Below are 12,381 nucleotides of genomic sequence, written 5' to 3' on the forward strand. Positions count from 1 at the left end.
CCCAACTGGTCAACTCCTATGTGTGTGTGTTTGTGTGAGAGAGGGAGATAGAGAGAGAGAGAGAGAAAGAGAGATAGAGAGACAGAGAGAGAAAACACTACAAGAAGCAAGTAGGGGAGCAGCTAGTGGGGTAGGTCGAGAATGCAGGGGGTTGAGAAATTTATCTGCAGAGATCTGGGCTCTGTGGCTGTCCACTCAAAGCCCAGATGGAAGGTCATTTCTAAAATGAGTCAGTGGGTGAACAGGAAGAGGTTAGTTTTGGAAGGGTGACTCTTGGGGGGAGATATGATGGTGGAACCCTCTCCCAAACCTGAGCTCCAGGTGGGGATATAAAGCATATAAAAAAAGAGTACACCTCCATACCGGGACTCGAATCATTGACAAATCAAGCCATGAGTTTCGAGGTGAATCATGTATATAATAGTGAAGACAGCATAGTTCTTTTTGGACTCTCTCTTTTTCTCCACTACCTTCCTCCCTTATCCTACATATAGACTTGCAAGATGAAACTGCCCATAACACCATTTCCACGCCACTTTCATTTGTCATCTTTCCCCTGTGTGTGTGTGCATGCACACACTTTCACACACACTTACACACATGCTCATTCCAACATCCACAGAAGCTGAAGCATCTTCCCTCCCCCGCACCTAGTATCCACAGAAACATAAATTTTCACATCCTTTCTGGGCATGTCACATGGGATTTCCCTTCCACGTTTAGGAGCTGCTGAGGTTTTAGCCACTGTTAACCAGTGTGCTCAACTTCCAGTTGGCATTTTGACCCTACAACTTTGTTTTCCTTTTTTAATACCTGCAGTATTGGGCCTCATTCTCTGTTGTATCTCCCTTTCCTTTAAAGCCTGTTCACCCCAAATCTTCAGTTGAGATCCTTCCTAAGTCAGTTTAATAACTGACCATCTTCAGATGACATGGAAAGTGTGAACTCTGGACTGCAGCAAGGTTGAGATCAGTTCTTTTCTCAAGCAAGGAGCTGGTGTCTTGAATATCTTTGCAGTCCTCTCTTAGAAGCCCCTCACTCATCCTGGTATATATATGCTGCAATAATGAGGATGATGATGCTAATAATAGTGACAGTGATGGCTATGGTCAAGTTCCTGGAGTGAGGTGAGATCACTGGGCAGCAAGAATGCTTCTGGAAACCAGCCCTTTGAAAGAATTCTGAGAACTTTGCAATATCACCTATGTGTGCGTGGAGGGAGGGGGAGGGATACTTATGGCATGTATTTTTGTAATTGTTTTCCTTTGGGTTGTTTTTAAAGTTATGACTTCATTCAAGAAAAGCTTTTCTTGTTGTTTTATTTTGTTTTGTGTATGAGAAGCCACAGATATCCAGCCGATTGGAGCAGGTGATGGAGGGAGTGAAAGTATGCCAAGAGGGTTCTTTCAACCCAATCTAGAATTCCCATTAAGGCTGGGCGGGGGGAGTGTTAACATCTCCCTGTTGAATTGCGGTGAAATCTAGGCCAGCCCTGGTTTCCATGTGTGTGGGATGTGCTTAGTCATGCTTGCACATGGGTGCATATACATGCACATGTGCGTGCTAATTTATCTATGTGTTTTGACTCTGAGGAAGTCTGTTTAAGACATAAATTAAATTATGCATAAGCAGCAAATAACCACCAGTTTCTTAAATAAGCCAATCTTTCCCAATAATTTTTTCTTTGCTCTTAAATAGGACACTTATTGACATCTAGAATTTGAAGATTTTTATGGTGCTGTTGATTTAACATGCTTTAATTTTGTAATAATTGCTATTGCTCATTTTCTTGGTGAAACTTGTTTTTTTAGTAAATATTTTTCTTGTTTTCTTTTTATGGCTATTACATTTTCTCTATCTCTGATAAGGCAAATCTTTCATTTAAAAACTATCAGTGTGTACCGGCTATTCTTCCCCCTGGACAGGCTGAATTTTTATTTTTCAAAGTAATTAAAAAAAAGTTCATCTTAATTGAGCTGATGCCCATGCTAATACTTTAGCTCCACTGTCTCTTAGACTCATTTGAAAATGGAAATCAGATAGAGCTTCACCATTTTTAATTCACCTATCTACTACACAGGGAGAGAAAAAGAAAAACAACGAACCCTTCAGCTGAAGTCAAGAGGTGGAAACTCGATGTTCTGAGATTGTTATAACTTAAATGTAAATACAATACATAATTTTATGAAGATGGCCACAATTACGAAAACATAATCATAACCTTGCCTTTCCTCTTTCTCCCAGATGCACCCAAAGCAAGGGGCTTCAGGCATTTCCTACTCAGGTATAGTTGAAATGAAATACTGTACATCTGGTGGTGAGTATATTTTAAAATGATACACTCTCCCGAGCTAAATTCACAGAAGGTTCCATTGAAATGGGACATTGTGCATCTGGTGGTGAATGTATTTTAAAAGGGACACTCTCCAGGGCTAAATCTACAAAAGGTTCCATTATTCAGTCCCCACCCTTCTTCAGGATGTAGCATGAAAGTACAAGGGTCTAAAGTCCCTGCAGCTAGGGCTCTTGGATTGGGAGCCCCCCAGGCTGTGAGTATAGTAGATTTTCCTCCATGCAGTGGAGAAAATCTCGAAGGAGTGTGGCTACCCAGGCACAGATCTGTTCTGACTGGATAACAAGAGTGATTATGATGTGGACTTGGCTATTTAGATTAAAATGCATCACAGGCACTGGGAACAAGCACGCATCAATAGTAAAGGCTGTTTAAACCTTTGGGGACAGCCTTGTGTTTAGATTACATTAATTCATAAATATTATACTAAATACCACTTAAATTGGACCTAAATGACTTCAAAGATAATGCATTATAATATGGCTATCCAGAGAGCACTAGTCTTTATGTCTCCCAGTAACTCAGTCTTTTCTGCCTCCTATCCTGCTAGACAGGACCAAAGTTATGAATAGATTGCTGGCTTGTTCATGTGTGATCCACTAACTGTGTATGTGTGTGTTAGCAGGCATGGGTGTGTGTGTCGGGGTATGTATCTTTAGTCACTGCCTCTGTTTGTCCTCCAAGAAATGAAAAGAAGAAAGAAAAATTAAAAATGAGAGAAGGGAAGAATGAGACTAGTGGGTGACTTGTTCCCTTCTCCAAGGTAGAAAAATTCTATAAGAAGGGGCAAAATTGGTCATCAGCTCACTTCTGCTGCTACCCTGGGAATTTGTCTCTCTTCTCTTTAATCAATAGTACAATGCCTTTCTCTTTGAAGCCTGGAAAAACAATCTTTCCCAAAGTGCTTCGAATGGGGAAGAAAAGAAGACTCTGAGTTGGCCAGGAGAGTTTGCATTAAACTGGGTTTTCTTCCTTGGGTATTGTTTCTTTGAATTTTAATTCTGGGCTTTCCCACCCCTTCCTTTTTCTTTCTTCTTAGCACCCAGATCTCCCTCCTTCCAATTGCTTTCTAGTCTCTAGGGGGTAAAAAACCTTTATAGTAATTATCCCAGTCCATAACCTTTCTCTGATATGGCTGGATTTGATCCACAATGCCCACCGATTCCCTTCTCCACAGACTCCCAATTTGACTAGAGTAATTGCCTTTTAAGGTATACTCTACGCATGGCAGGTATTCCGTTAACTCTTAGAACACCTTCCTTCTTTAGATACCTGAAATGACAGGTGGACAACAAATGAATATCCATCTGAAATCTCATATATTTCATTTAGATGTTACTTCTTTTCCTTTCCTTTTCTTTCTTTCATTTTCTTCCTTCCTTTCTTTTTTTCATTTCTCTCTCTCTATATATATATCTCCTCACTGGAGGCCAGTATCATTGTTATGTCTCTCAGTTTTATCCCAGTATGATTCATTAGAAGTTAGATATTCAAGAAGGGAGAGCAAGAGCCACAAATATGCCCAGAAACCAGGTTTAACAAAGGCATGATTCTATCCCCAGCCTCATGTTGTCAATTTAGGGATGGAGAAAATCTAGAAGCCAAATGCAATCCTCATTCTTCAAGCCTCACCATACTTTTTGACTTAACAGTAATTAATCACAAATGGCAAGCGAATAATTTTTTTTAAGGTGGCTGGAGGTTTATTTTCATCAGGATTAGCTAATAAATTAGACTGCATCACTGAAGGAGGAGTTCAAACTCTTCTAGGACTGAATAAACAAGACCTAGGAAACTGTCTCACTTATTCAGCTCTCTGAGAGCTTCCAGGCATGATTAGGGACATTGTGGCCCAACCTCAACTATAAAAACCAAAAGGATGGAGAAACAGGAAGTTTCATAGAAAAAATTATTTGCTCAAGCTCTGAAGGGTGAGCTGCGACAATGAGGAACCAAGCATAGCAGAGCCAGCGGGCCTGCCTGCCACCGACTGAGACAGTTTTGGGGAAGAATTATTTAGAAAATGAAGTTTTGCTTGCTCTGGGAATTCTGACTTGAGATACATATATATAAAATCAGAAAACATATATGTATATGTACGTACGTTTACATATATGTGTGTGCGTGTGTGTGTATTAACCTTTTTTACCTCCCTGGTAACAAATAGTGACAATTCTAATTCTTTGCTATAATACAAGAGTAAAAATTACATCAGAAACAAAAGTGATGATATCAGCAAAGGATTATTGAAAAGAAATGAAGGAGTACTGTTAAAGTTTATCTTCATTTGAAATAAAGAAAAAAATAAAGTGCTTCAACCCAGATATAATGTGCGGCTCAGCTCCTTACAACTGTCTTTTGCCTTTAGTGGATTCTGATTTTTTTAACTTTTAAATCTTAAATCACCACAAGAACTGATCTTTAAGATGGGCAAAAGACTTCCATGACTATGCTTTTACAATTTTTATTATTACTATTTTTTAAAAATGAGGACACATTACAATGACAAAGGTTTGATACAAACCTTGATTAGCTTCTAGGGAGCTTGATTGGAAAGGGAATAACTACAAAGGTATGGTTGACTTGAGGGAGGGGGGAAAAAGAAAGTGTTTTCTTTTATTTCTTCTAATATTATTTTAAAGACTACCTTCCCATTCCACCTTTCCTATTTCTCCTCTGAATAGACTGGCATCTTCTCCATAATGAATAAAGATCGGACTTTCTCTCCATTATGTCCCCTACCCTCACCCCACCCCAACAAACCTGGTATATTTCCATTCTGCTGTGTTTTTGTGGTACTCAATATGCCATTAACTTTAAGATTTACTCCTCAGCAGGCAAGCTGGAAGATGCTAAAGCCAATAAAAACTGCTCTCTGGGACTCCAACTATGAAGAGTTTGGAGCTCTGTTTAGTATTCGAATGAAGGGAGGGCCGGAGAAGGAGGGTGGTTGTGATAGTGAAAACCGCTGCTGCTCAGAGAGCCAGACAGCTTCGCGCTCTGCACCTAATGTGCTGGAGAATCAGCTCCGTTCATAGCCCATTTGTGGCCAACGATGAGGCTGCTCTCTAGGTGGGGGTGGGTGTACGTGTGTGTGTTTTCATCTTTAAAACCACCAGCATCTTCGGTGGCTCTCCACACTACTGTTTATTAAAAACGGAACGTCCATGCACATCCCCTACAACTTCCTTAGACCTGTGCTCCTTCCCAGCCTGGCGATCAATCTCTCTCAGAAAGCATTTAACTTGCCCACATAGCTCCAGCACCAATTAATCCCCGCTGCACATCCTATACATTACTGTTAGGGAGCGGAGCACTGGGCTAATTTCGTCACCCACCAGCCACCCACACACATTCTACAACTGAACACGTTTGGAGCTCTGCTTTAAAGATAATAAAACAAGGAGAAAACAGGCAGTTCCCATGAAGACAATTCCCATGACCACTTTCCTAAAAAGTTGCTGGGTTTTAATTCTTTGATTATTCTGTCTCCCCCTCCCCCAAGAACTCAGTAGCAATGATTCCTTCAAGGGAGAAATAATGTACTATAAAGCTCTCCGCATGGTGAGTTTGGGATAAATTAGGGTACACCTTTCAAAATGCATATCTTGCACACACATATTTTTCCAAAAGCCCTGCTTTACTGAGAAGGGGACTATTCAAGCTTCCCAGCCCCTCACTCCACCCAGGGGATGCTGGTTTCTTGCTAATTTTTGCCTTAGGTTTTACCACACATCCCCCCCACCCCCCACGAACCACTCACACCACAATCAGATTATTGAGGCTCACAGCTCGACAGGGAGAGTTTACTGTTAAATTGAAATAAAAATATCTTTTTAAATTTGTCACCTCTCTCCTTTTTAGACGGCTTGCGCTCCTGCTACTCTAGTCCGGAGCAGAGGATGAGGAGACCACCTCCTTTAGATTTTCAGCACCACGGCGATGGACAGCACCCGCGGTCTCCGGCCGGCCAAGCGCCAGCTAGTCCACTCCGCGTCCTGGGCTCGACCCGAGCAGCCGTTCCCATCCCAATCTTTCAAGTCACCGTACCCAAAAAATCAAGCCCAATCTCCCCCTCGATCTTCTCTCTCCTTTTCTTCATCTTCCGAGCCCGCCGCTCTCCCACAGCACCGCTCCTATCAGCACTTCGCCCCAAACCCAGCCTTGCCCCAGAGAACAGCTCCCCACGCACCCCAGCTCTGGTCTCCGCTGCCCGAGCGCCTCCCTCCACGGCGCCCGCCCGAGGCTCCCTCTCGCTCCGTCTGCCGCTCGTCAGTCGCCGGCCAGTGGTTCGGCCCGCCTGCTCCTTCTCCCCGGCAAAGTTGGGAGGGAAAGGTGCACTCACCTTTGTGCATGCCTGTGAACCTGTCCTTCAGAACCGTAAGCTCGTAGATTTTGCCGAACTCCTCAAAGAGGGGCTTGAGATCCTTCTCATCCAGGTTGCGGGGGATCTGCCCAATGAACAGCTTGATGGCATCGTGGTCCTTCATGGGAATGGTCGACGGGTTCCCCGGGCTGTGGCTTAATCCGTTCATGTGCCCGGCGCTACCCGGGCTGCTGCCGAGCCCATTGGTACTGAGGCTCGCGTTGTCAGCCTGTCCGTTTGCTAACGTGGCCATCTTTATATACATAGAGAAAATCTTCTTTCCTTTTATTCTTTCTCGCTCGCACTCTCTCGCTCCTCTCCCTCGCTCGCTCGCGCTCACACACGCACACGCATACACACACTCGGGTTCTCTCCCCCTCGGTTTCTCCACACCTCGCTCTCCTCTTGCTCTGCTCTCTCTCTCTTTCTCCTCTTCTCTCGCTCGCTCGCGCTCGCGCTCTCTCTCTGCTCTCCCCCCTCCCTCTCCTCTCTCTCTCTCTCTCTCAGTCTGATCTGATTTTTTTTTTTTTTTTTTTTTTTACATTGAACAGACAGAATCTCTGTCCTTTCGGTTTAAACAGGCTGGGCGGGTTCAAGTTCCCAGCCAGACCAGGGGTGGGGGCGGCGAGTGTGTGCGCTCTGAGGAGGGCGAGGGGGGCCAAGAGTAGGCGCGATGGGGGGCGGCCCCAGGCACAGCAAGCGGCGGCCGGGGGCAGGGCGGCGTGGGGCGGCGCCGGCCCCACGGCGCCTCCCCCGCTGGCGGCCCCACAGAGTGGCGGTGGTACAGTCCGAGACTGCCCCCGGCTATAAATAGTGCCAGGCGCATGGCTCTTCGGGAGGCGCTGAGATTCCGGGCCCGGCGGCCGCAGGGAGCGGGTGGCTGTTAGGAACCGGGCTGCTGACCTTCTCTCTTAGCATTTTTGGGTTTCTTTTTGTAATAGCAGCAGGTGCAACTTTTTGTATTTTAAAAACATTGATTTTTATTTTCGTGTGGGTGTGTGTGGGGGGCGTTATTCGCCGAGCTGCGCTCTATTAGGGCGCCAGGCGGGCGAAGCAAAGGCAGGGATGACGGGCGGGGCGGCGGCGAAGGCGGAACGGGCGCTTTTCTCTCCCATCTGGCTTTATTTATTTATTTATTCAGAGTAGAAAAGCGAGCCGGCTTGGAGGGAGTCCGCCCAGGAATCCGAGTGCGCATTGATCAGTGTCGAGAGAAAAAATAAGCTACATAAATATATATTATGTGGATAAATCTATAGACAAGAGCTCTCTCGCGCGCACTCTCTCCCTGTCTGTGTGTGTCTCTTTCTCTGTCTTTTTTCCATCTCGCATCCCCAACCTGCCGGAGCAGCCCCAGATCTCCCTCCCGCCCGGCAGGCATCTACTGCCACCCCAGCCACCTGGGAGGATGGGGCTGGGGAGCATTCTGGCCGCGCCTGGGGGTGGGGGTTACGGGGGACGGAGAGTAGAGGTTGGGGCCCGACCCGCTCCAGCCCGCCCCTGAAGGCGGGAGGTGGGTGTTCGCGTCCCGACTGCCTCCCTACCGCGGGAGAGAGGCAGCTAGTTAGGCCGGCGGCTGGCGGGAGGAAGGTAGGAGCCGGGCTAGCTCTCCCGCCGGTGAGGAAGGAAGGCGCTGGGCGCGGTGGCCGGTGAGCCAGCACGGGAGGCTGTCTTGATTTTGCTCTCGCCTGCGCTCCTGATTCAAATTGAATAATTAAAAAAAAAAAACCATCATAATAAAATAAATAAAGCCCTCAAACCGCTATCCGGGCTGCCTCCTGACCCAGACTCGCAGGACGCGCGCTGCCCCCGCGGGTTTCGTTTGCTGCACCTCCTGTTCCAGAGGTGCGAGGCGGGGAGTCGCATCTGCGGGAAAGAGCCTAGGGTTTGGCCGCCCCGCCGGGACCCCGCCGGACTCCCCACCAGGCCAACCCGACCTGGAACCTCTGCTAACGCCTCAGGAGAGGGAGTGGCAGGAGGGAGCCGGTCCCAGCAGCCCCGCCTCTGGGGGAGAATACTGGTGGTGAACTTGGCTGGGGTAACCGATTTTCTTTTTCATAGTACTTACCTGCACTCCACCCTCTCTCACATTTTCTTTTTTTTCAGGACAGCCTCGTCTCCGCTTCAGAAGCCTGGTAAATTAAAATAACGCGCCCTCTCCGCAGGGTGCAGGGCAGGGAGCTCGGGCGGCGGGGCGGAGCTGCTGGCCTAACCTCTGCGGTCTCTCCTCCCTCGGCTGGCCACTTTCGGGTGTGCAAGGTTCCTCTTTTCTTACCCTCGGATTACATTGCATTAGTAGACGATATGTTTAAAATTTTATTTCAAGAGAAACGAGACCCCGGCTGCCTGAAAAACCCAGGCCAAGCCCATTTGGTACAACCACAACGCGGAGCTCTCCAGCGACAGAGGAGGCCAGAGGCCCGGAGGTTCGCAGCCCCAGGCCAGAGCCCGCTCAGGACACCTCTCCTTGAGGATCCCGGGCCCAGACCAAAGGGCAAGTACAATTCTGAGAACTATGGAACTTCATCATTTCAGTTTAGATTCTTCTGCCTTTGCTTGGTGGAGTCGTGTGTAAGTATAGTTGATCCCTAACTTGGTTCCCTGGGCTTACTTTATTTAGTACTGTATGTTGGTCTAAGAACTGACCAAGTTGATGGAATAGAACAGAAACTCACATGTAGGATCTCTCTGCCATGTGGTGGTATGCTTGGCGTGCCTGTGAAGTGCCCTAATACAGTGCATATGTCCCTGGTAAGCACTTTGTGCCTGTGGCTCCTCTGTCTTGTCAGGATTGTGGGTGCTGTGCTTGCTTGTGTGGATGTGGCATGCACAGACCGTACTTGTTGTGGTGTTGTATGTGTGTGTGTGTGTGTACCTGCCAGGCTGATAACTGTCCAAAATATCTCCTCCACCATCATCCTGCGGTGCTAGTGCTTAGCTCCCAGGATCTCACAGCTGAGTGAAATATATTTTTTTGCCACCACAAGGAGTTAAGGAGAGTAATTCCTGAAGTCTTTCTTTCTCTTCTGCCCCCTAACCCTCTGAAAGCAAGGCCTTGACAATGGCAAGGGGAAGGAGCTAGCCGAGGGCAGCTGGAAAAGAAGGGAATTGCTCAAAAGAAGGGAATGGTACACGGGAGAACGGCTGAGGGCCACCTTCCTCTTCCTCCTAAGACCACCTCAGCCAACCCCAGGGCCAAGTAAATTATTCACAGGTGTTTAATTATTCATATTATTATTAATAATAATAGCCAATACATAAATAAAAGCAGTCCCTGGGCAGGGATGAGTGGGGGAGTGGGCTTGTTAATGAAAGGGTACACTGGCTATGTTAGAAGCCTTTGAAAACTCTTTCTTTCTGAGAAGTGCCAGCTCCCTCCAGGACTGCTTCTGTGCTCCCAGAACTGAGGCCTCTCACTGTATCTCTCCCATGTGGACCCCGAGCTGTGGAGAGAGCACTTTCTTTCTTAGGCAGAGGTTCCTCACCTGCCCCTCTCTCCCACCTAATGATGGCTTATTACAGACTTGGGCTATTTCCCCTTGGCAGATAACACATCTCCCACCTCTCAGCTCTCTGGCAGGTGTGTAGTAAAAGCCCCTCACCTCCAGCTTGCTAGGGCAGAGGCAGCCAGGACACTAGGTCCTGCTGTAACTGAGCTACTCAGTGTAAACAGCAGCAGAGGCAGCTTCTGTCAAGGCATTGATCTCTTAAAGGCAAAGAGCTAAATCTCTTAGGCTCCTGCTTCTCCATAGCAGAATTTTGGGGATAAAATAACAGACGGGTGTCTTGAGCTAATGCAATAAAAGAGCAGGACCCTTGAGAAAATAGTTTGGAACATGATTAGGTTAGCTCTTTGGTATCTTTGCCCTTGATATTCTAGGAAGACTTGAGTTAATTTTTTTTAGCCTTAGATCATCAAAGAGAAATGTAATTAGGGAAAGATGGGGGCAAAGTATTACTCATGGTGACATTTAAGCAGATTTAAAACTTTTTCTCCAAGTGCCACTTCATGGCTGCAATTATTCCATCCACCAAGAGAGAGGAAGAAGGCTGGCAAATGAGCGTGAGGGCTGGGGACAGTTGCTTCCCCCTTTTCTCTCCACAGTTAGGTTTGTATTTTGTTCTTGATTCATCTTTGGGGGTGTCAGGATGTCCTGTGGGGGGGTCTTGAGCCAGGTAGGCTGGTCAGACTTTGCTATGCCTAATCCTTCCTCACTTCCCTTTGCTTCTCCTCTACTTCCGCAAGGAGGAGGGGAGCCCTCTGTTCTCAGTTTCCCTCCAAATGAGCCACCCATCACTCATCACTGTCTTCCTTCTGGCCCCCAGTGGCCCACATTCTGCAGTCCTGGCCACAGCCACACACCCTCAGACCTACTCTGGCTCTCCTTCCTGTGAATCCTCTCTACCCAGATTGTGAACTCATAGAGGGCAGGAACCAGCCATCTGGTCCCTCCTTCTCCTGTGCAGCCCCTCTGGACAGTGGTGGGCACACAGTTGGTGCTTACAACTAAGTTTATAGATACCAATGGCTAAGCTGACTTTTGGGGGGAAAGTGTGGTGTCAACACTATCTTTTTGTATGAGCCCTAAGGATGGGACACTCCAGGGTCACAGGCAGACACTCTCCCAGAAGGAGTTCAGGGTCAGGGATGAGGAATGGCAATTTAGATCACCTTGACAGTTCAGCCTCCTGCGTCTGGAATGCTTGGCTTCCAGGCATAAGCATTCAGCCATTCTTGGGTTCATCCAGGCTTTCCAATCTCCAGAGAAAGAACAGGCCTGCAAAGAACTCACTGTCTAGTTACACCGAAGTCATAGCAAGTGAAAAGCCCCAGAACAGCAAACTGCAACAGATGGTTAAATGTCTTCCAAGCCTGAGGAGTTCCACATAGGAGAAAATAGAAAACAATCCAAGTCGTGTGATGATGATCTGCAGTGGGGGTAGTATCCTTGTGGAAGGAGCGACGCTTGTGAAGGCAGGCAACAGAGGCTGCCAGATTGGTGGAGAGCCGATTGATGGTTTGGATTTAGTACTGGGGAGAATGAAGCACTGAGTACTCCAAGGTTATGTTGAGACCACTCTGAAAACAGAGCTGTGACCTAAGAGGCCAGATCCCCAATGAACTGTTGCTATGGAATGACTTCTTTGCCCAGGCCAACAGAGGGTAGTGAGGGCAGCCTGCAGTAGGGAGACTCCCTGCTGGCTGTAGAGCAAAGGAGTATGTTGTTTGGGCAAAGAGACTGCTCACAGAGATAAGGGGCCACCAAAGAGATGATACAACTGAGAGGCAGAGTGGAAAGAGCAGGCTGTGTGGGTCATGGACCCAGGAGAAGGTGGGGCTCCTGTGGGCAGTGGCTTTCAGGGAAGGTCTTCTGGAGGAGAGAGTCCTGATGGCCCTGAAGGACAGGGTGATTCAGCTCAGAAGAGAGGAGGGAGGAGGCCTTTCAGGTTGAGGCAGTGGTTGCACTGCAAGGTCTGGCATGAGCAATGGGCTCTGAGTTCTGGCATGACAGTCAGATGGAGGTGCCTATGTGGGTATTGCTTGGGTAGGAAAGATGGATTTTTTCAGGTAGCCTCAGCAGTATATGGTCTTCTCTACCAGCCCATGAATTCTTCGTCCTGGAATACTTTGGGGGAGGTTTAATGACATAAAGAACAATAATTG

At 47.2% G+C, this 12,381-nt stretch overlaps 1 protein-coding gene across 47 annotated transcripts in view; it reads right to left on the reverse strand.

Moving 5' to 3' along the window:
• CELF4 (CUGBP Elav-like family member 4) overlaps positions 1-7,296 on the reverse strand; it is a 307,990-nt gene extending 300,694 nt beyond the window's left edge. For 46 of the 47 annotated variants that reach the window (XM_053571508.1, XM_053571513.1, XM_053571510.1 and 43 more), the window contains exon 1: positions 6,699-7,295. In XM_053571508.1, the coding sequence (XP_053427483.1) occupies positions 6,699-6,984 (286 nt within the window). In that variant the 5' untranslated portion in view covers positions 6,985-7,295. Of the gene's footprint in view, positions 1-6,698 lie in introns of all 47 variants that reach the window. The other variant, XM_053571509.1, reaches the window with a different exon arrangement.
• Between the last annotated feature and the right edge of the window lie 5,085 nt (positions 7,297-12,381).

The sequence above is a fragment of the Nycticebus coucang genome, chromosome 19 (assembly GCF_027406575.1).
Source record: "Nycticebus coucang isolate mNycCou1 chromosome 19, mNycCou1.pri, whole genome shotgun sequence".
Taxonomy (NCBI): domain Eukaryota; kingdom Metazoa; phylum Chordata; class Mammalia; order Primates; family Lorisidae; genus Nycticebus; species Nycticebus coucang.